This window comes from Gracilinanus agilis, chromosome 3 (genome assembly GCF_016433145.1).
Source record: "Gracilinanus agilis isolate LMUSP501 chromosome 3, AgileGrace, whole genome shotgun sequence".
NCBI lineage: Eukaryota > Metazoa > Chordata > Mammalia > Didelphimorphia > Didelphidae > Gracilinanus > Gracilinanus agilis.
This window is the reverse complement of record NC_058132.1, coordinates 319,468,730-319,490,108: the sequence shown is the minus strand read 5'-3', so window position 1 is coordinate 319,490,108 and position 21,379 is coordinate 319,468,730. Positions and strand designations below refer to the sequence as shown.

At 37.9% G+C, this 21,379-nt stretch overlaps 1 protein-coding gene across 1 annotated transcript in view; it reads left to right on the top strand.

Moving 5' to 3' along the window:
* AMMECR1L (AMMECR1 like) overlaps window positions 1-21,161 on the top strand; it is a 26,278-nt gene extending 5,117 nt beyond the window's left edge. The window contains exons 2-8 of the mRNA XM_044669972.1: window positions 1,539-1,648; window positions 8,955-9,399; window positions 13,588-13,698; window positions 14,094-14,208; window positions 15,092-15,182; window positions 18,787-18,883; window positions 20,343-21,161. Coding sequence (XP_044525907.1) covers window positions 8,993-9,399; window positions 13,588-13,698; window positions 14,094-14,208; window positions 15,092-15,182; window positions 18,787-18,883; window positions 20,343-20,454 — 933 coding nt within the window. The 5' untranslated portion in view covers window positions 1,539-1,648; window positions 8,955-8,992 and the 3' untranslated portion in view covers window positions 20,455-21,161. The remainder of the gene's footprint in view (window positions 1-1,538; window positions 1,649-8,954; window positions 9,400-13,587; window positions 13,699-14,093; window positions 14,209-15,091; window positions 15,183-18,786; window positions 18,884-20,342) is intronic.
* The last annotated feature ends 218 nt before the right edge of the window (window positions 21,162-21,379 follow it).

The window sequence follows — 21,379 nt, the reverse complement described above, 5'->3', positions numbered from 1 at the left end:
GCCGGGTCTGTCGCCCCCGGCCCCCTGTGGCGGGGCTGGGCTGCCTTTCTTTTAAAGCCCTTTTCGAAACAGTCTGGGGTTTGTGGAAAGTTTGGCGGTGTCGGGCGCCCCCTGGCGGCCACCGCGGGGCCGGGACCCGCCGCCCCTTCCCTCCCCCTCGCCCCCGGCCTCCCTCCCCTCCCCCGCCGCGGGATTCCGCCCGTCTGCCTGGCTTTACCCGCCGCGCCCGCCCCCCACCACCACCACTCACACATACCTTGTGTTACAATCCCTACACTAGGGCTGGCCCTGCTCCCTTCTCTCCCTTGGGATTTCACCTTCTTCGAGATTCCTTCTTCCAGCTTTCCTCACTTTGCACCTTTAGTTTCCCACCATTTCCCCACCTTCCTCTCTATCTTCCTCTTTCCTTCTTCCCTTTTTCCTCCCACCTTGCTCCACTTCTTTCCTCACCTCCCTACATTTCTTGTCCTAGCCGTCCTTTCTCCCCGCTACCCTTCCCCACTCCTCTCCTTCTTACTTTTCTCATTTTCCATCTAGTTTTGGTTCCTATGATGTTCCATTATTTTACATGACATATCTACTTCCCACTATCTTCTAATTTCCTAACCCAAAGAATATCTTTTACTTCCCTGGCTGTAGACTCTCATCTCATCTCCCCAGCTATCATCGCCCTTATCTCTCAGCCTTTCCTAACCCAGAAACATCCTTTCTAGCTTCTCTATTCCTTTCCATCCTTGTCCTGGTTTGACCTTCTCTTGTCCTAGTCTACCCTTCTATTTCTCTTGCCACACTTCCTCTCGGCCTAACCAACCTCCCCTCCCTTCCCCCGCAGATTTGTTTTCTTCACCTTCTGTCCAGGTGGAGCCAAACCTAACTCTTGCCTCCCCAGAGATCCCTTACCTTCACCTTTTGCGGCTCTTAAGAATATGGGGCCTGGAGTTTCCTGCTTAGCACCCTCACTCTTTTCCTTGGGATTAGCCCTGTCTCCTGTTCCTTACTCACCCTAACCTTAGGAGCCAAATCTCGGCTGGAGAGTAGATAAAAGATTCAGAAGTAGTAGTATGGAGTCCTTAGAGCTTTTAATCACTCTTGCTACAGAAGAAATGAAATGTGTTGTCTTTACCACCTTGGTTGGGAGTCTTGGTATGGAACTCTTCCATCACTTCTCTGCCAGTAGCTTTTCTGAGGAAGTAGAAAATTGTTTGTACCCTGAAATCAGGAGTAAGCAAGTTTTAACCCAAAGTTGGGGAAATTTTTAATGCACCTTGTATCCCACAGCATTTTATAAAACAATTTAATCAATATACTTCCCTTTGTTATTAACACCAAAGATAGAGGTAATTTAGGGAATGTGACTATTGCTGCTGCTGTTAGCTAGTTTCCCACCCTTATCCAGGTTTCCAAATATTTTAAAGTGAGGAAAGCCTATTCTGCAGCTGTAGTTTTTAGAAATTGTTCTCATGTCTTACCCACTTCTGAGAAGTAGGCCTCATTTCTCCTTTCTGAGATTTTGTTAATTCATTGCCTTTATGTTTTAGGTACAGAAAGCAGGAATGGAACTGGAAAAAGGAAAATTCATTGCAGATTCAAAATAGGTCCCCCCCTCTGCTGTAACTGCCCCTCTGGCCATATACATTTTCTGATTTCAGTGAGTATGACCTTATACTTACTCAAAATAAAATGTGTTAGCTGTTTTTTAGAAGTAAAAGAAACTTCACAGCTTAGGTGTTCGTGTTCATTTCCAGTATGAGGTACTGCATACCTTAAATACCTTAAAAGCTCCTGATTTTGATTTTTGTAGTTCCCAAGCAGTCCTGATGGTTATGGGGTCCCCTGTTCTCTTTTTTACTTAAATTGAAGTCATTTATTTTCCATAATGTTCAAAATTGTAAGATGACATAGCTTCAACCTCTTTTTTTTCTTTTTTCTTTCTTTTTTTTTTAATTCTAGTTAGGTTATAATTTACAGAGACTTAAGTGAAAATAAATTCACCTGGTCTTTTAATACTAATCACTGTACTTTCAATGATTTTGACAAGAAATAGCCTCTGAAGTTGCTATAGATAAGCACCAAAGGGAATTAGTAAAACTGTGCAGAAAATTTAGACTTTACACTGCTTCCTGGATCATTTGTTGGTCTTTGGTTTTGCTATTGATATCATTTTAATAAAATCTAGTTAATACATAAAATTCATACATACTATGAAAAATAATTGGTGTACTAAACATAAATCCAAAGTTCCAAGTGAAGATTCATAGCAGTTAATTCTTTAAGATCTTGAAAATCTTTTATGTGTTTTTGAGATTTTCCATGTATATTTGTCAGCTTCGTAGCTATACAGAACAGAATTTAGCTCTGTTTTACAAATTACTAAACCAAGTCTCTGAAGTTGGGATTGGTTCAGTCACAGAGTATCATATAAGTACTCGAACCTAGGCATCTGACTCAGGATTGAAAGAACTTTTGAACATCTATTCAAATAAAGTTATGGAAAGAAATACTAAATAATGCATATGTATTGTCTGTGTTTATTTTCTGGGATGACAGATTTGATTACAGAGCAATTAGAGTAGAGCCCCTGAATCTGCAGGGGACGCCATCTAAGGCTTACTGCAGGAGACTGAAACCATGGATATAAGCAAACACCTGCTGGCTCCATGTATATGTTCTCTCTTTCTCTCCCTGCCCTTCTCCTGGCACTCTGCAGCCTCTCCCCACTCAAAAAAAAAAAAAAGAAAGAAAGAAAGAAAGAAAGAAAGCCAAAGACTTCTGCCAGGGCTGACCTCTAGCTCTTTGTGGTTGACCCCTGAGATAACGGAAACTAGGGTGGATAGGGGGGCCCTGCTGTGTTGTTTTGAAAATCGATCAAGCAAAAATATGGAAGCAATTCTTAAGGCAGCTGTTTGAGGCAAAGTATCAGGGTAGTTTTTTTGTTTGTTTTTATCTTTTGCTGATTTCTGTAGGTAGAACAAAATATAGCTCAGGGTGCAGTTTCTGTACCCTTAAAAGTTTTATTTTCTTTCCTTATAACAAAGATTGCCATGCCCTACTTTACTTTGTGTGGAGAGTTTAAGACAGATTTCAGAACCCCAAATTTTCTCTCCCTTTTGTTATTAGACTAAGAGTTCAAACAAAATATTCTAGGCTTTTTCTCAAGTAAATAAAACATATCTTTTCTTAATCTAGACTTTGATAGCTCTTTTAACCTAATTTGGAAAATAACTCCCCATAACTATGTTGGTATAGTAGTTTCTTCAACTTCTTTCTTCTATCAAGTTTCTTATTTTCTCTAACAATGGCATGTTTATCAAATGAGCCTTTTTTTTTTTTTGGATGTGCCTTTATAATACCAACTTTTATTTAAGATATGGGCAAATAAAGCTCTTTCCCACTATGATATATAGTCTATGAGCTATTAATCTTAACATCTCTTGCTGAAAGGTCAGCACGTGATTTTATTAATGAGCACAGAGTTGGGGGAAGGGTGATTACTGGTGCCAAAAAATCAAAGGTTCATCAGAAAAGTAGTGCCATGTTAGTAATGTGATTTGTCGTGCTATAAGGTGATTCTTTGTAGAATTTCTGAATATTAATGCTTTTTCCTCCAGAATTTCTGTGAATCAATAGCCACCAATGTCATATTAAAGATCTTATTTTTTCATTATAATGCTACCTATAACCTGAGAATGCTCTTCTTACCAGGGACGGGGGTCTTTTTCAATTAATGAAGAAGCTTTAAAGGGGACAGGCAGAGTGTAATAGAATGTCAGAGCAATAAATATGGAGCCATGAGGGAATGAGCAAAGGATATCTGCTGTCAAGGAAGATGAGCCAATTCAATCCTGTCAGTAAGTGGGACAGCATGTCAATTCTAGGTCATTTTAATAACCTATTAATAGTGCAGGTTAGCCTATGGAACTCAAGCTTATTTGTAAACATAAAATTATCACCATGGATCATAGAATCATTAAGTTGGAAGGGACTTTTAAGAATTCATACTAGTTTAACCCCTTCCTGATGCCCAAGTCTCCTCTGCAACTTTAAAAATTGCCACTAAAGACTAATTTAGCTGCCTAAGTGAATGAGTCTTAAAGTCTTACCCTTCCAGCAAACAAATTTAAACTTTTTTAGTCACTAAAAAAATACTCAACCCTTTTCTAAAGACCTAACTGAAAGCTTGAGCAGTGAATTTTAGCAGAAAAGATAACTAAATTACATCATTTAAATTGAGCGGATTTAACTTGAGTACTGCAAAGTTGAGAACTTTGTAGCTTGAGTTATCTGAGTTGACTGTTTTGCCATGAATAAATTGTTCAGTGGTGTGCTCTGCTTTGTCAGAGTACGGTTTATAGTTCTCTAGCATTTTCTGATATGATAAGGGTGGATAACCACAATCCCAAATTACCTCATTGCTTCAGTGACGACTAAGTCAACACCACAAAGGAACGGAGTGATCAAGTTGTAGATCACGCTCCTGAGAAAAATGTGTCATTTTCTTATGAAGATTTAGAAACACATTTTCCAATTCAACAGACACTTATAAAATGTTTAGAGAAAAGAGAAATTTATTCATGGTTTTGGAAGAAGAGGATTGTGCAAAGCAATCTTCCAGAGGGAAGGATTACAGAGATACAGTACTGGCCCAAATCTCCAGGAATGTAGAGTGAATACTCACCAATTCTGGGGTCTTCAGATAAATTATAACCTTGAAGTTAACCTGAATTGCCTGTTCTAGATGGTTAATTAGTTATGTTTTAGTGTCCATAGTCATTAAGCAGATGTTTATAGAGAACCTATTATAAGAAAGACATTAGGCACTGAAAGATAAAAATACGTGAATCTCTCTACCCTCCAACTTATAAACAACTGGCAATTAGTTGTTCCATATAATAGCTAAATGTTTCCAGGTAGCATTAGAATCTCCTAAATCTGTCGGTCATAAATATGAATTCCTCCTTCTAAAGAAAGGAATAACCAAGTCACTTTCTTTAGCATGCATATATGCATAATTGAGAAATCAAAATCTCCTATATTTGTTTTTAAATTTGAGGACCCTGCAAACTATTTAGTGCATTAGGAAGGTAGTAGCAAACAACAGGCAACAGGATTCATAATTGTAATAGAATAATACCACAATTAATGGGGAAATATGGAGGTAGTTTAACAGTTCAATCCTGAGGGAATTTTGATCTTTCTGGGGTTGAAATTTGATGTGTATTAGTTGAATAGGAAGACTAAAACCAATCTTACACAAGAGGCAGTGACATCTGTTATTTCCTCCAATTTTCTTCAACCTGTGGATGTCATTTCTATCCCCTCAGAATAAAAATTCAACCAGTTCATCTTCATTGACACAGGCATCATTTTTGATTTGGACAAATCTTCAGAAAATGGTCTGCTGCCTGCTCATAATGTGTGGTGGTGGTGGTGGTGGTAGGTGGTGGTAGGTGGTAGTGGTGGTGGTGGTACGGTGGTGGTTGTTTTTTAAACAGCTCTAAGGCTTTATAAAAGTTACTATGTAGTTGAATGTTTGCTTTTGTTGGTGGTTACTAAGTTTAGATTTGAAATCATTAAGTATCAACCTAGAAGAGTTGATCTCATTGATACAATATAATTTTATTTATTTATTTTTTTTTTTAAGCAAGATGCCATCTAATAACTTCCATTTCTCGTAATGGAACAGTGACTTTAAATCACTCAGCCTTGGGAGAGAATTGGTAAACCACTGGTGATTTTTCCCCGGGTGTTAGAGAAGAGGGGAAAAAAAATTATTCATGGTTTTGGAAGAAGAGGAGGATTGTACCATTGGATAGTATGTCTATTTTTATCTAGTCAGACAGATGGGCAATCTGTCATGGTAGCATGCTGTTACTCAGATTTAAGTCCTACTATCAAAATACCTAGTATCTACTTGGTCAATGTGTGGCAGTCCTGAGGGTTATCTAGTCTTACCTGTCTGTATAGTTCTGTATAGATGACTCTTTGGAAGCAGAGTTGCATTCACCTTCAAAAGATGTGGGTTTTTTGGCATATGCAGAGATTAAAAAGCCAAATGCCATGACCTTTTGGGAAAGTTTAACTATCAGATACATGTAAAATTGACTTTGTAAAATTATTGCAAATATATGTTTTCATGCAGTTAAATTTTCAGCTTTGTCTTAGTTAATTAGTAACATTATTGAGCTATTACTAGCTTAGTGATCTTTAGAGAAATGCTCAGGATTAACAAAACGAGATCTTTTTGTCTGTGGTTGAACATAATGGCTTCAATAAGAGAGAGCCACCACCAAATTGAAATTGTTAAAATGTTGTTTTTGTGTGAGAGTTCTGAAAATAAGCACATTTGAGATACCTAATTGTGTGCTGAGTGCAGCACACATCCTTCTTCCAATCTCATCTAGAACTGATTTAGATTTGGAATTCTTCTCTTACTTAGTTCTGAAGAGTTTCAGTAAAGTTACAGGTCCTCTCTTAGCTGGGTTTTTAGCCTAATATTAATACCATGTGCAAAATGGAATTATGTGGAAGAGGGGAAAAACTTTTTTTCTTCCAATTTTGTGTGGTTCACCTTTGTCTCCTCTAAGCTAAAAAAACCCTCTAAGGGGCTTTTTTTTGCTTCTCTCAAGGCAGGGGACCTAAATGCAGGGCCACCTAAGGACACTGATGGCTCCACTCAGATTCCAGCCCTCTACAGATAATACTGCTTCATCACTCTACGGTTTGTAGTTAATACATTTCCCCATAAGCATTAACTAATTATTCCCTACCCTTACATGTCCGTATTAGATAACATAGAAAATAATGTATAGTCATGGGTGCCAGTAGTTTTCATCTTTTACCAATATGATAGTGATAGAATGAACTTCTAAATATATTGTCTTGTAATTAAGATAACAACTGTAAGTTTTGTTTTGTCCTTTTTTCTTTTTCTTTTTTTTTTAAGTGTCCACGTAACATGGCAAAATCTGCCATAAAATTGTTCTTTCTTGAAGTCTGCACTGTGAACAGACACCTTGGGTTAGGATTTAGCTATTAGGGAGTTTAAAATTATTTAAATTTTGAAATCTCTATCAAATATTATCTTAAGTAATCACATCTAAGAAATATCCAGCTTTCACTAATATTTAGCTTAGCTCTGAGAATCTTGAAGACAGCGAAAGCTGAAATGGGCGTTTCCTATTTCAGAGCCCCCAGAGAGCTATTAAGTCTTTGTAGAGAGCCTCAGTATCTCCCTTAGAGATTGTCAGCTCAGATTTGACTCAGAACTTAATAATACTAAGTGACTCAGAAATTACTTTAGGAGAATGAAATGAAGAGTTTTGGAGATGTTTATGGCTTTGGCCAAGTCATCATCCCACTGGACCTCCGTTTCTTTATAAAATGAAGGAATCGAACTAGCTATCTCTTTCCTTCTAGTTCTATAATTCTAGTGTTAAGACTATTCTGTTTTAAATTGTCCCCGGGTATTTTCTATTAATTACCCTTATGACATAAAAATCTAGTAGATTTTGCTCTCAGGCTATTAGTTCACATTTTCTCTCTCATTGTCATCAAACAGCATTTAAGTGCCTCCTTGCAGTTCCCTTTAATTTGTTTGTGTTTGTCTAAGTGGATTTCATACTCTTCGACTCATTTTCCTTTCTGTGAAATGAATAAATGGTGAGCTGTATCCTGGTAGTCTGTTCATATTGTTCTCTTACTCTGTCCTGGTTTGTCAGGTTGTAATTTTTTTTTTAATTTTATTTTATTTTGCAGCTACAGTAAGGAATGTGTAGAGCTTGAAGAGGGTTCAAAAGAAAACTTAAGACCATTTAAAAGTTGGAAAATAAGGCCTATAAGGGAGGAAAGGTGAAAGTAACTAGTATTATTTAACTTAAAGAGATTATTGAGTGTTGATTAATGATGGTCTCTTGGTTTATGTTGAATTGTTACAAAAGATGGTGGTATTTGAGGCAGCTATAGGAAGATATAGTGATTGGGTGGAAAGAGTGCTAGATTAAGAAAGATTCTGAATCTGCTACTTAAAACCCAGGTAATCTCCCCTCTCTGTCATCTTCCTCATCTCTAAAATAGTAGATTGGACTAAATGGCCACTAAGGTCCCTTCTAGCTCTAAACTTGTGATCTTATATTATCTTTACTGAGAACAGGGACCAAACCTGTATCAAGGAAATTAGATTTAATGAGGAAGAACTTCCTGAAAGTGTTGGTTATTAAATGTTGGATGGGGATGCCAAAGAATTTACCTTATTTTCTCTGCATTTCCTTAAAAACAGAAGAGCTGTCCAATTTTGATTGGGAAAATTAGAATTAAACTAGAAGGCTTATTGGTGGGCCAGTTGTAATATATCATTTAATCCTGAAATTTTTTTTTTTTTTTTAACCTTTACCTTTCATCTTAGAATCAATACTCAGTATTGGTTCCAAGACAGAAGTGTAGTAAGGGCTTGGCAACGGGAGTTAAATGACTTGCCCAGGGTCACACAAATGTCTGCATCCAGTTTTGAACCCAGGATCTCCCATCTTTAGGCCTGGCTCTCAGTCCACTAAGCCACCTCCAGCTGCCCCCTCATCTTGAAATTTTACTTAGTTTTCAACTCAGTTGCCACTGCTGAACCCCACTTTTGCTAATAGTTCAGTTCATAGGAGTTTCTAGCAGTGAGGAGAGAGCTGGCAACTATAAGCGATTTAATTATTAGAATGCATATATATGTATACACCTGCACACTCTCTAGGGGGACCATAAGACTTTGGAATATTGAGCATAATTTATTAGGGAAATGACCAGGTGTCCTAACAAGTTAGATGGTATCTCAAAATATTCTCTAGCCCTTTGGTTCTTTGATCTTATCTGTCCATACAAGTTACAATGCTTGAATGGGAAACAAGATTTCTAGCTATACACATTTTTTTTTCCATTCAGCCTAATTCTTTACTTTTCCTCCCTTCTGATAGGGTTCTGCAGCATTCCAGACCTCAAGCACTGAATCAGGATGGGAAAAAGACGCTGTGTTCCTCCACTAGAGCCCAAGTTGGCAGCAGGCTGTTGTGGGGTAAAGAAGCCCAAATTATCAGGAAGTGGAACACACAGTCACGGGAACCAGTCAACAACTGTACCTGGCTCTAGTTCAGGTCCTCTTCAGAACCACCAGCATGTGGATGGGAGCAATGGAAGGGAGAATGTGTCTGACTTAACTCTGGGGCCTGGAAATTCCCCAATTACTCGAATGAATCCCACTTCGGGAGCTCTGAGCCCACTTTCCCGGCCCAATGGAACTGCCAATACCACCAAGAATCTGGTGGTGACAGCGGAAATGTGCTGCTACTGCTTTGATGTCCTCTATTGTCACCTCTATGGCTTCCCCCAGCCACGACTTCCTAGATTCACCAATGACCCCTAGTGAGTAAACTCATGTGTGTGGGCAGTGAAGATTCAATTGCCCAGCGGGCATACTGTCACCTTTCTGGGTTACTCTGTGGGAGGGTGTGGTCTTTGTCATTAAAAGCTTTAATCACTTGAGAGATAGGTAAGTGGGAATAAAACAATGAGACATAAAGTCAAAATGATATATTCGAACATCTACTGGATTCAGCAGTGGATGAGATGTCGGATTGCATTTGGAGGAAGTGTAATCCTGGTAAAAATAATGTCCTAGGAATCAGGAGAAGGTTTTGTCTTGGCTCTGCTGCTAGTTTACATTGCCTTAGGTAAGTCATTTAACCTCTGACAAGTTTATCCAACTGGAAGATGATACTATCTAGGGTTTTACTCTGGATTACTTACAGATGGGGGGAATTCTAATGTAGACAAAAGAAATGCTATTATTGTATATCTCTTCACTTCTTCAACAATCTTGTTGTTTCTGATAGACATTCCTTCAGTGTCTACTGCATTTTACTATACCTGTTCCTTTTGTGTAGCATTAACATTCTTGGAAGCCAAGGGTCTCCAACAGAGGAAATAATCTTATGTTTTAACTTTTTAAACTTTGATCCAAAGCTGATGATTTGTACCTAACCACCTTAAGTTCAGAATTTGGATTGATGCTTGGACTGTGATAGCTCCTCAAGATTTTTATCTCCTTTGGGATCAAAGGCTATTTCTTAGGAACACATAGAAAGTGACTCTTAAAAATGCTGGCACTTTAGTTTCTTTTCCTACTGCTTAAATGAAACATTCTTGCTTTAAAAAAAAAATATGGGGGGCAGCTGAGTGACTCAGTGGATTGAGAGCTAGGCCTAGAGATGGGAAGTCCTAGGTTCATTTTTGGCCTCAGACACTTCCTAGCTTTGTGGCAAGGCACTTAACCCCCATTGCCTGACCCTTACCGCTCTTCTGCCTTGGAACCAATACACTATTGATTCTAAGACAGAAGGTAAGAGTTTTAAAAAATTAAAAAATATATCTTTATACATCACCTACAATATTCATAGGATTGAGCTAAAGATTATGGGTAATACAGAGCAACAAGGTATACATACAGTCCTTACCTTGAGAACCCCTCTAATCTTAAGTTAGGAAAATAATTAGGTGCACATCTGAATTGAACACAATAGTATATAATTAAGTCCAAATGGATGATACAGATAAATCCCGAAAGTTTATAGTTGGGATGCTTTTCTGGATTGAAATATTCAGAAAAGATTTCAGAGAGGAAAATAGCACCTTATAGGATAAATCGAAGTTAGAATCATCTCATAATTGGAAAAGATCTTAAAGTTTCTCTAAGCTAACTTCACATCTATTACAGATTTTCTTTACTATCCAGTGTGTAAAACATTCCATCTTTTCTGGGAATTCATTGCTCTCTGGGGCAGCCTTTTCATTGGATGGCTCTGAAGTGACTAAATGGAGAAAAAGAGAGATGACATAGGCAAAACAAAATGAGAATTAACATAATATGCTTTATCTCAGGAAATACCAGTCTGGCTGGTGTGATAGGATTCACCATAAGTAAATATAACTTGAAGTGGAAAGTTAGATTAAGGCAAGATTAGGAAAGGCCTTAGATGGTTAAGTAAGAAGTATAGATTTTATTATGAAGGCACCAAGTAACTATTGGAGATTTTTGAATGAGGAAAAGACAGGAATGTATTTTTGTTTGTTTTAAGATTGATTTAGCAACGCTGTACAAGATTTTTTGAAGACAGACCAACCAAGGCACAATTATAGTAGTTAAAACAAAATAATACATGCTCAGGACCTTGAGAAAGAAAGTTAGATGAAATCTTTAAAATGATGAGTATGTCTTAACTTTTCTTTTTTGGTTAGGTATATTTCCATGGGATCTTATAGTTGTTGGTCATTTCTAGAGCATATTTAATCATATATCTACTTCTTAATACTAGAAAGTAAATTACTCAGAGAAGACATAGGTAAAGGAATTGGTGATTTCAGCTGGTAAAATTCAGGGGCTTTTTTTCCTCTTAAAATCAATATGAAGCTTTTATATACCCAGAGAGACAATGATAAATTGTAAAGAACAATCACTGTCCTGGAGAACTGATAATGAAACACCTTCCTCTCAGTAAAGAAGTGAGAATTATTATGTATCCTGCAGCATTTTACTAGTTGGTTTACCTTAAATGTTTCTGTCTAAGGGGGGAAAAAATTAGGATAGGATGAGGCAATTTTAAGAGAAAATTATAGGCATTAGAAACAAAGGACAAGTAAAACTTTTAAAAATATCTTGTGAAAATAATCTCTATATTTAGTGTTCTCTGGGATTTTTTTTTTAGCCCTATCTGTTCTAGTAGCAACTCTTTAAAGAGAAAAGGGCAAGGAGGCAGTTGGGTTTAAGTGACTTGCCACGTTAACACAACTAGTAAGTGTCTGGCTCTATTCGCTGTGCCACCTACCTGCTCCTAGATGTAGAATTTGTAAGAAGGACATCCTCAGCTTTTCCATTTCATAGAATCAGAGCTAGAATAGACCCTAGAGATCATCTAACTCAACTCTTAGGTTTTACAGATAAGTGAACTAAGTCCAGAGAGTTTAAGAATGTTGCTTGATGTCACAGATGATACATAGCAGAACCTGGCCTTGGAGTGCTCTTTTTTACTATTTATGAACTATATCCCTTAAAATAAGAAGGAGGCAGAGGGGAACAAGTAGGGTTAGGGATTTAATGTTGTATCTTTGTTCATTTTTAAAGTAAAATGGTTTAGAAGTAGCAAGGTAGCACAGTGGATAGAATGCCAGACCTGGATTCAAATCTGGCTGCACGTACTTCCTAGCTGTTTGGCCCTGGCAAGTCACTTAACCCAGTTTTCTAACCCTTGCATCTTAGAGTTATTACTAAGACAATGTAAGGTTGTAGGGGTTTTTTTAGTGAGTTAGATTGGATAGATTCATAATATTGCATATGATATGGGTTATAAATTGAAGAGATTTAACATATATGGAGAAAGACTAAAAGCTGGCCTAGCCTTTACTAGGAAGCTTATGTTAGTTGAAGTCCTTTCTAAATAAAAGACAATTTGTAAAGAAAGCAAAGGAAGAAGGAATGAAAAGTTGATAAATGTGCTACATGATAGCAAGGATTTGAGGAAAGTAAGTAGCTCCTCAACAGTGACATGAGAACCAGTGGAAATAGTGGCTCTTCGTGTAAAAAGGAAAGAATATTTTATGTTCTGAATTTAGAAGAGCCAAGAACCAATCAAACATAAAACCTATTGCTGTGGATGAGTTTAAAGAAGAAATTCTAAGGTGTAGCTGGGTGGCTCAGTGGATTGAGAGTCAGACCTAGAGATGGGAAGTCCTGTGTTGGACTTCTGGCCTCAGACACTTCCTAGCTATGTGACCCTAGTCAAGTCACTTAACCCCTATTGCCTAGCCCTTACTGCTCTTCCTTAGAACTAATACACAGTATTGATTCTAAAACAGGAGGTAAGGTTTTTGTGAGTGTGTCGGGTGAGAGTGGAAGTACAGATAGAGTATTAAAAAATAGCTGCTCCTAAAGAGTCAGATGAGAATACATATTTCATCTAATAAAGTAAGTAACCCATAATTTTAGTAGGGGGGTAGGGACCCAAGGTCACTGGTAGCACTTTCATGAGAAGTGCTGGGTTTTCTCCCTTGAAAGCTTAGGCAATAAGGGACAGAGGAGGATGTTATTAAAACATAATTGTAGTAAACATTTGTGGTCTGAGATATGTGCCTTTGGAAAACTTTATGTAAATAAGTGAAATTTCTCTAGTTGATAGAGATGAAGATGAGTCATGTTAAAATAATTAAGGGGAAAGGGCAAAAATGGAGCTCTAGGATGAGATGAAAATTTTCATTTTAAAGATAGGATGGGAAGTATAGGAATCTGGTACAGAAGAAGAACAGCATCATAGAAATCTACACAGATCTCTACAACTGCATGGGAGTCTTTATAGTCAGGAAAATCTGAGACGCTGGGAAAATGGAAAAAGAAAATAACGAAGTGAGAAAAAAGTACTTCCCAAAATAGTCATTTAAGTAGTCAACAGTTTAGAAAATAATTTTGGATGCATTAATAGAAATTGAAAAGGGAAATCTGAAGATTTTGTTGTTACATGTTACTAATTTGAGTCTGGAGAATGTTTTGTTTTGCTTTTGTAGCCCACTCTTTGTGACATGGAAGACGGGGAGAGACAAACGGCTTCGTGGCTGCATTGGAACCTTCTCAGCCATGAATCTTCATTCAGGACTCAGGGAATACACATTAACCAGGTAATGCAGAGCTAGAGACCTGCAAAATTTCTCTTGTCAGGGAAGTCCCTGACATCTTCGACTGACACATGAACAAAGCAATCAATTTTGAGTGTTGGCATTTTTTTGTTTTGTTTTTAATAAAAAGTAAATATAAGGGCTTAAATTTAGTGAATCAATAAGAAAATTGTATGAAATCAAAATATAAACAAGCAATAATGTTACTTTAGTATATTATTTCAGAAAAAATAAGTTTCTTCTTCAAAATACTTGAAGCAAGATTCATACTTATTCAAGATAGTGGCTTTTGTGATCCTCAGATACTTAATCTAAAGCTACCTCATTTTAGTGGATTGGGGGGGGGGGCCTGGTATGTGTGTATGTGTGTTTGCATGTGATTTAATGTCATTTTACAGTGCACTTAAGGACAGCCGATTTCCCCCCCTGACCCGCGAGGAGCTGCCTAAACTTTTCTGCTCTGTCTCCCTCCTTACTAACTTTGAAGATGCCAGTGATTACCTGGACTGGGAGGTGAGAACAGCTGCATTTGGAACTGCATCTCTCGTTACATGTGGGTTCGGGTTAGTACATGGTAATGTGTCTCCTTCATTAAGAGATTATAAGAATGTTAACTGAGATGGGTAGAATTGGTGGGGAAAATTTTTATTACAAAAATATTATGAAAGAAGTATAATGACCAATTTTTCTTGCTCCTTTCCTATACTATCTCTACCCTTTTCCTCATATCCTTATCCCTTTACCAAATCCAAAACATTTTGTTGTTCCCAGGTCAAAGATTCTCCTGAGTGAGCTTACAATAATCCTTTGTTACATGAATTTAATAGAAGAAATACTGGCATGATTAATAAATGTTAACAATGAGATATAATTGTCCAAAGTCAGGTTGGTTAATTAAGGAATTTATCTCTGTTTCTCTTACCCAGTGGTTCCCAAACTTTTTTGGCCTATTGCCCCCTTTCCAGAAAAAATATTACTTAGCCCCCTGGAAATTAATTTTTTAAAAAATTTTAATAGCAATTAATAAGAAAGACCCGTGGCCATCACCGCCTCCCTGTATCGCTGCAGCATCCACCAGGGGGCGGTGGCGCCCACTTTGGGAATCACTGTTCTTACCCATAGACAAAAAACACATCTAAAAGGGACAGGTGGCTTCTCTTAACTTCTTCCTTTCTTTTACCTTCTAACCCAGAACCTGAATCTGGCACTTTTCCCCCCCTTCTCGGCAACCAAGGAAGGATTAATTGTGTAGCTATAAATGATTTCTCTTTTCCCAAATTTCAGTTTATGCTAATTGTAGAAGTCAGTGTCAGGTTATATGTGGATAATGAATGAACTAACAATGCATTCAGACCATGTAAATGTCATTCATTTGTCTTCTTTTTTTCCCATACAGGTAGGGGTACATGGGATTCGAATTGAGTTCATTAATGAAAAAGGTGTTAAAAGGACAGCCACATATTTACCTGAGGTCGCTAAGGAACAAGGTGAGCTGAGGAAAACCTCCATTTTGTTTATAGTGCAGTTATATAGCCATGGGAGAATAACCTCTTAAATACTGAATTCTTATAAAATCTGAAGAAGAATCTTTAAAATGGTGAAATTGGACTTGGCTCTTTGCAGGAAGTACTTTGGGTACAGAGTAATGTTGTATACATTCAGCTTTTTATACTACAGGTTTCATGTTTCCTGCTTTGTTAGAAGCTTGCTGTAAGCATCCTCAGTCGCTCTTAGTTTCTGTTTGATTTCTATCATCTTTGAAGAAAAATCAGACTTTGCTTCATTCCATACTTTAAATTTGAGATACCATAAAGAATGGGAAATGGAGGGAAAGGTGAGGCCTTCTGACCTATATATGGCCTTATCACACCATGATTTGGGAATAGATACACAAGTAGAAGAATGAAGATATGACTATTCTAGCCTCACAGAATATTTTCTCTAGGCATCGTTGGTATAGGATTGATAGGACCCAGTTCAGTGTTTGTCATTCTTTGTGTGATATGCCTGTGAATTTTCTAGCATACTTTTAGGAATAAGGAAGATTTTTCCTTTCCCCATTTAACCCTACATAAGATTTTCTGAACCAAGGTCATTTTACAGCACCATTAATAAAACATTGTATATTAAAGCAAAGCATTTTGTACCAGATTGGTGATCTATGCATTTGTACTGCATGCCTCCATTATATTTTAGGATATACAACATATGGACATATTCCAAGCATCTTTTATCCTTTTTACCATAAGTATTACCATTTCAACTCTACTCTTGGCCAAAATTGGCAAAATAGAATGAGGAACCCTGTTATGTGTAGAAAATGCCAATGCCCACCAACAAGCATTGATTTATTAATGTGCCAGGTGCTTTCTTGGGCATTGGGGAGACAAAAGCAAAGTAACGTATTCTCTTCTGTCAAGATGTTTACAGCCCATCAAAGGGGATAATGTTCAGATCTACAAATATGTACAGGCTAAACTAGGGTTATTTAGGGAAGGCAAGGTACTATCAGTTGACAGGATCAGGAAGGGTGTCATGTAGAGATGTATGGTGCTTGATCTGTGTGTTGAAGGAAGAAGGAAATGAAATGAGGAATTCCGTGAGGTAGAGATGGAGCAGGCAGTGTAAAGGCATAGAAATGGGATTTGGCTGGACTGTTCGATTTCAGTAAGGAGAATAATGTATGATACTAGAAATAGACATTTAATTCAAGTTGCTACAGAGGGCTTGAAATGCCAAACAGAAGAGTTTGTTTTTTTTTTCTTGGAGTCAATAGGGAATCACTAGAATTTGGGTAGGGGAGTGCTATGGTTAGTCTTGTGCTTAAGACAATCCCTGACAACTTGTGTGAAGGATAGATTGGATTAGAGGGACTTGAGACAGAAAACAAGTGAGAGGTGACAACCATATGTGAATGGAGAGAAGGTGCTGATACAAGGGAAGTAGGAAATAGCAGTATTTAGCAACTGGTGTGGAGTGAGAGAGTCAGGAATAGTACCCACAGTTAGGATCAACTTGTAAGATTGGAAGGAAGGTGTTGACCTCTACAGAAATAAGGAAGTATAGGTAGAGAAGAGGCTTTGTGAATAAAGGTAATGAGTTCTAAGAAGCTAATGTGGTCACTGAGAGTGGAGAGAGATAGAGACAAACCCAGCATATAGCCTTGCCTCAAAGATACCCAAGGAGCTATTTCAAAGTCATTGTTGAGAAATACTCCATTCAATATGTGCTAGCTTGGGTTGTTTACTATTTGAGAACTCCTTACAACAAACTGTTTCTATTTTCCAGCAAACATGGGACAAATAATCCCTTTGAGCAAGTATTTGCTCAGAGTTCAGTAATGGCCACAGTTTTTAGTGAAAGAACTTGATTGTTCTTATTCATGGTGGAGATTGAGGTGAGAAGTGAAGACTTTTGCTACTTTTGTCCTGCTATCAAGTAGCAATTAGTCTTCAGCTTTCCTTCCTCTCAAAACATCCTAACCACATTAAAACAAAACAACACTGACTTAAAATTCTCAAACTATTCATGAGGCATAAAACATGTAGAAACTAAAAGGATCAATGAATGACTATTGATTATATATCAATAAACCTTTTCTTCTACTAAATTCAAAACATTTTGAGGGCAGCTGGGTAGCTCAGTGGATTGAGAGCCAGGCCTAGAGCTTCCCAGCTGTGTGACCCTGGGCAAGTAACTTGACCCCCATTACTTACCACTCTTCTGCCTTGGAGTCAATACACAGTATTGACTCCACGGAAGGTATGGGTTTAAAAAAAAACCAAACAACATTTTCACTTGCCACTTCTTCAGAAACAGATCTCTAGGAATATGTTCATTTTTAACAAGTTTGTATTGTAACAACAAAAATTTGATTGACTAAAGAGTTCTTACTGGTGTGTTCTAAACCTTTGATCATTCTTGTTGAAATTCTATGGCTTCTGTACTTAACAGGAACAAAAAAACTACCGTATTTTTGAAGAACCAGGTAGTTGTTCAAGCTTTTAGCATGTGTGAAACCTAGTTTATTTAAAAGGATTCTTTAAAGATTGTTCATTTTGTGATGTGTAACATTTTTCTTTATTTCAGAGGATGGTTAACCTTTGGGGTTTAAGCCTAGAAAAGAAAAATATTCACGATTATTTAAAAATTTCTCAATGAAGTAGATACAACTTGTCAGTTTGTATTTCAGTTATGCCTACATTTACTTTACAAATCAGAATATGGATTTGGCACAAAAGAAAGCATTGCATTTCAGTGAGTTCCTTGAGGTCCAAGTGTAGTCCAGTGCCATTCAGCATATTTTTTAATGATGAGGATGGGAGAAGTACTTGAGATACATTTATTAAAGTACTACAGCTAATTCTGAAAGGTTATTGGGAAAATTAAATACACTTTTGGCATAGTAACTTGTGGGGGAGTTACTATATTCTTTTTATTTGATTTTTTTTTTTTACATTATGACACAAAAAACCTTGCTTTCCTAAATTGTTACAAAAACACAATTTCTTAATCTTCATTAAGTAAGATTTGAACAGCAATACTCTAGCAAAAATTAGGAACCACTGTGGCTGCCATAATAGTTTAACTTTGTACTTTTAAGTTGAAAGAGGAGACTGCATGTAGGTAAAATGAATGCAGAAATTTGAGCTCATCTTCCCACATTACAGTGTGATGCCACTACTACTAGTCCATCAGGCCAGCCTAAGTTGGGACATTTTTAATATACTGTAGGTGACTGAACCCGGGTGTCATCTGGCAGAAATGGGTTATGAGTCAATGCAGCAGGAACAGGGAGCCTGGGGAAACGCATTATGGAACACATGGGGTTACTATTTCACAGACGCTGCGATTTCATCATGGATTCTAGGAGAGTCAGACACATACACAGGGTATGTGCAGGCAAGTGCATAGGTGTGTGACCATGCATGTCATATATATTTCCCTTAATTCTGATTGTATGCATATTGTTCAGCCTGATGTTAGCTTTTTTACTTCCTCTAGAATCCCATTTTTCTTTTTGAACAGTTAACAGCATTTCATTTTGAAATGTTTATAACTGCTAAAAATTTTGTGACTTCCCTTCCTCAGACTGGGATCAGATCCAGACGATAGACTCCTTGCTCAGGAAAGGCGGCTTTAAGGCTCCAATTACCAATGAATTTAGAAAAACAATTAAACTCACCAGGTAAGCCACTGCCTCAGTGTCTTTATATTGAATTGGAAGTTAATTTTTGTTAGTAATGGGGAAAATGATGCCTTCTCCAGTAATGGATCAGGGAAAAAGAAATCTGGGAGAGCACATGAAAAAGTGGCAATAAAGAATATACTTTATAATAGAGTTTTATGTGCATATCTACAGTTATGCTCACACAGGAATTGTAGTAATACGTAGCTTTATGTGAGCATATGATAAGTGGTCTTATCAAACAGATGAAGGGGAAAACAACATTTTAAAAATGATAACCCATTGATTAAAGTATTTTGATTCCATTTTCCCCAGAGAAAATCCACTTAGACTATCCATGGAAAGCCTGATGGCATTCCAGTAGGTTGGTCACATAGCTCTTTGAAAAGATCTAGCCCTAACTGGTTTGGATATGAGCCTCCAATCTATAAAATAATATTTCTAGTGGAATTGGAAGAGCTGAGAGTCTTAGCTTCTGGGGACCTTGGTTACCCCATCTGTAAAATTGTTGATAATCATATTTGCCACCTACTAACCTCACAGGTCCGATTGGAGGATAACCTAGTGTTTATGAAGTGCTTTTGGACTCCAAAGAAGGGCACTCTTCAAATACAAAGCATTATTATTATTATAATTTATTTGAACAGCCATATCCCTGTCAAAATTCAGGAATAATCACCTTGCAGTGGAGAAGTGATTACAGTGAGAAAGAGATGGCTATGGGTAAGGAATATCACACCTAGCTCCTGTGGTCTGTAGTAGGCTCCATAGGTTTGTAACACCCCATGCTTTACATCTTGATTCATGGCTCTTTTTAAGAGCAAACTTAAAATGCTCTAGATTCCAATGGCACTGTTAACCGTATTCATCTTAGAAAATGAGAACCTTCCTATAGCCCAAAGATCTTTTTGCCTGCTGCTTCATAATGTGGCCTGAAATTAGGTTCCTTTGCTACATTTAGTAGTAAATAACTTGATTATTGTCCTGAAAGTTTGAGGTATACATTGTTCTTGCATTTTTGTCAAAACTATCATACCTTCTCTGTAGAGAGAGAGAGAGAAAGAGAGAGAGAGAGAGAAAGTAGTGGTAGAGAGCCCAAACTGGGTGGTTGATGCAACGTATACCACACTTTATTTTGACACTGGAATTCTTCATCCAGATTGCATTAGCAGATTGCTGCAATGCATTCTGATGATAAATGTAGATAATGTTTAAAGGTGAGATATTCATAAAAGACAGGCTCAGGTATGGATTGTGAGTGTGCTTTTTCATCCTGTTCATTTGTAATAATCAAACATTGTTTTTTTTTGTGCTGTCTTTCATCCTTTGTAAATGAGGTTGCTTTTGTTCTTTCATCTTATTCTTTCAAATAGAGCACATATTTTATTTTTTCCCTAACAAATAATGCTATAAAACTAATGATTATATGTTTCTGATCCCCTTTCCTGTTTCCTCACAGGTACCGCAGCGAGAAAGTGACAATCAGTTATGCAGAGTATATTGCTTCTCGTCAACCTTGTTTCCAGAATGGCACTCTTCATGCCCCGCCCCTCTACAATCATTACTCCTGACACGCGGCTGCATGACCAGTCCCATCCCCCCGTGGCCGCCAGTGGCTACGACATCATTGGAGCAGACGCCTCCTCTTCCTGGTCCAGTTACTTCTATTACTGCACCATTTTATGATGCTAGCTTCCGTTGCCGAGTCTGCCTTCCAGCTGACGGGGGGGATTGCACTGAGCGAGACAGAACTTCAGGGGCCCAAGCCTTATCTCAGCCATTCCTCAAAATGGGGTTCAGTTGGATTGGGGCTCCTCCACGACTAGGAATTACTGTGTGAGGTGCAGAAGACCCTTAGGCATGCAAGCGCCACTTCAAATTGCTGTATTGTGTCAGCCACACACTGGAAGCTGGAATTGTTGATTTATGAAAGCCCCCCCTCCCCCAACCTTCTTCCCTCTTCTCTCCTTCCCACTTCCCTTTACCTACCCCAGATCAAGTAGGAGCGTTCCCCTGGCAGTCTGGGCAACGGAGTCCGACAAGAAACATTTTTAGGTTATTTTAAATTCATTTTTTTAAATCTCTGGTTTGGTGTGTACCAAGAGTTGATTGCAGCTCCCAGGCACCACAGGTGGACATCATGTTAGGGTTAAATTGTTGGGCACCATGAGTCCTTTCAGGCTCCTGTACAGAGACCATTCAAACATCTGAAAGCCCTTTGGATGGTACATTACAGATCTCACCATTGCTAAATAAACCCTGAACGTTTTAACTCTCATCCCACTGTCAGCTGGATTTTCTGGCACTCTTCTTGCATTGAGTTTACTGGTATTAAAGAGTGCTTTATGGTATAGCCTGCTCCTGAATGGATTGGAGATGCCTGAAGAAGGGCAGAATGCCATTGCCAAGAGTGTGTGTGTGTGAACATCATAGAGATGCTCATGTCCTGTCAAGAAAGCTCTTCTTTTACCACTAGGCTACCTCACCCATACTTTG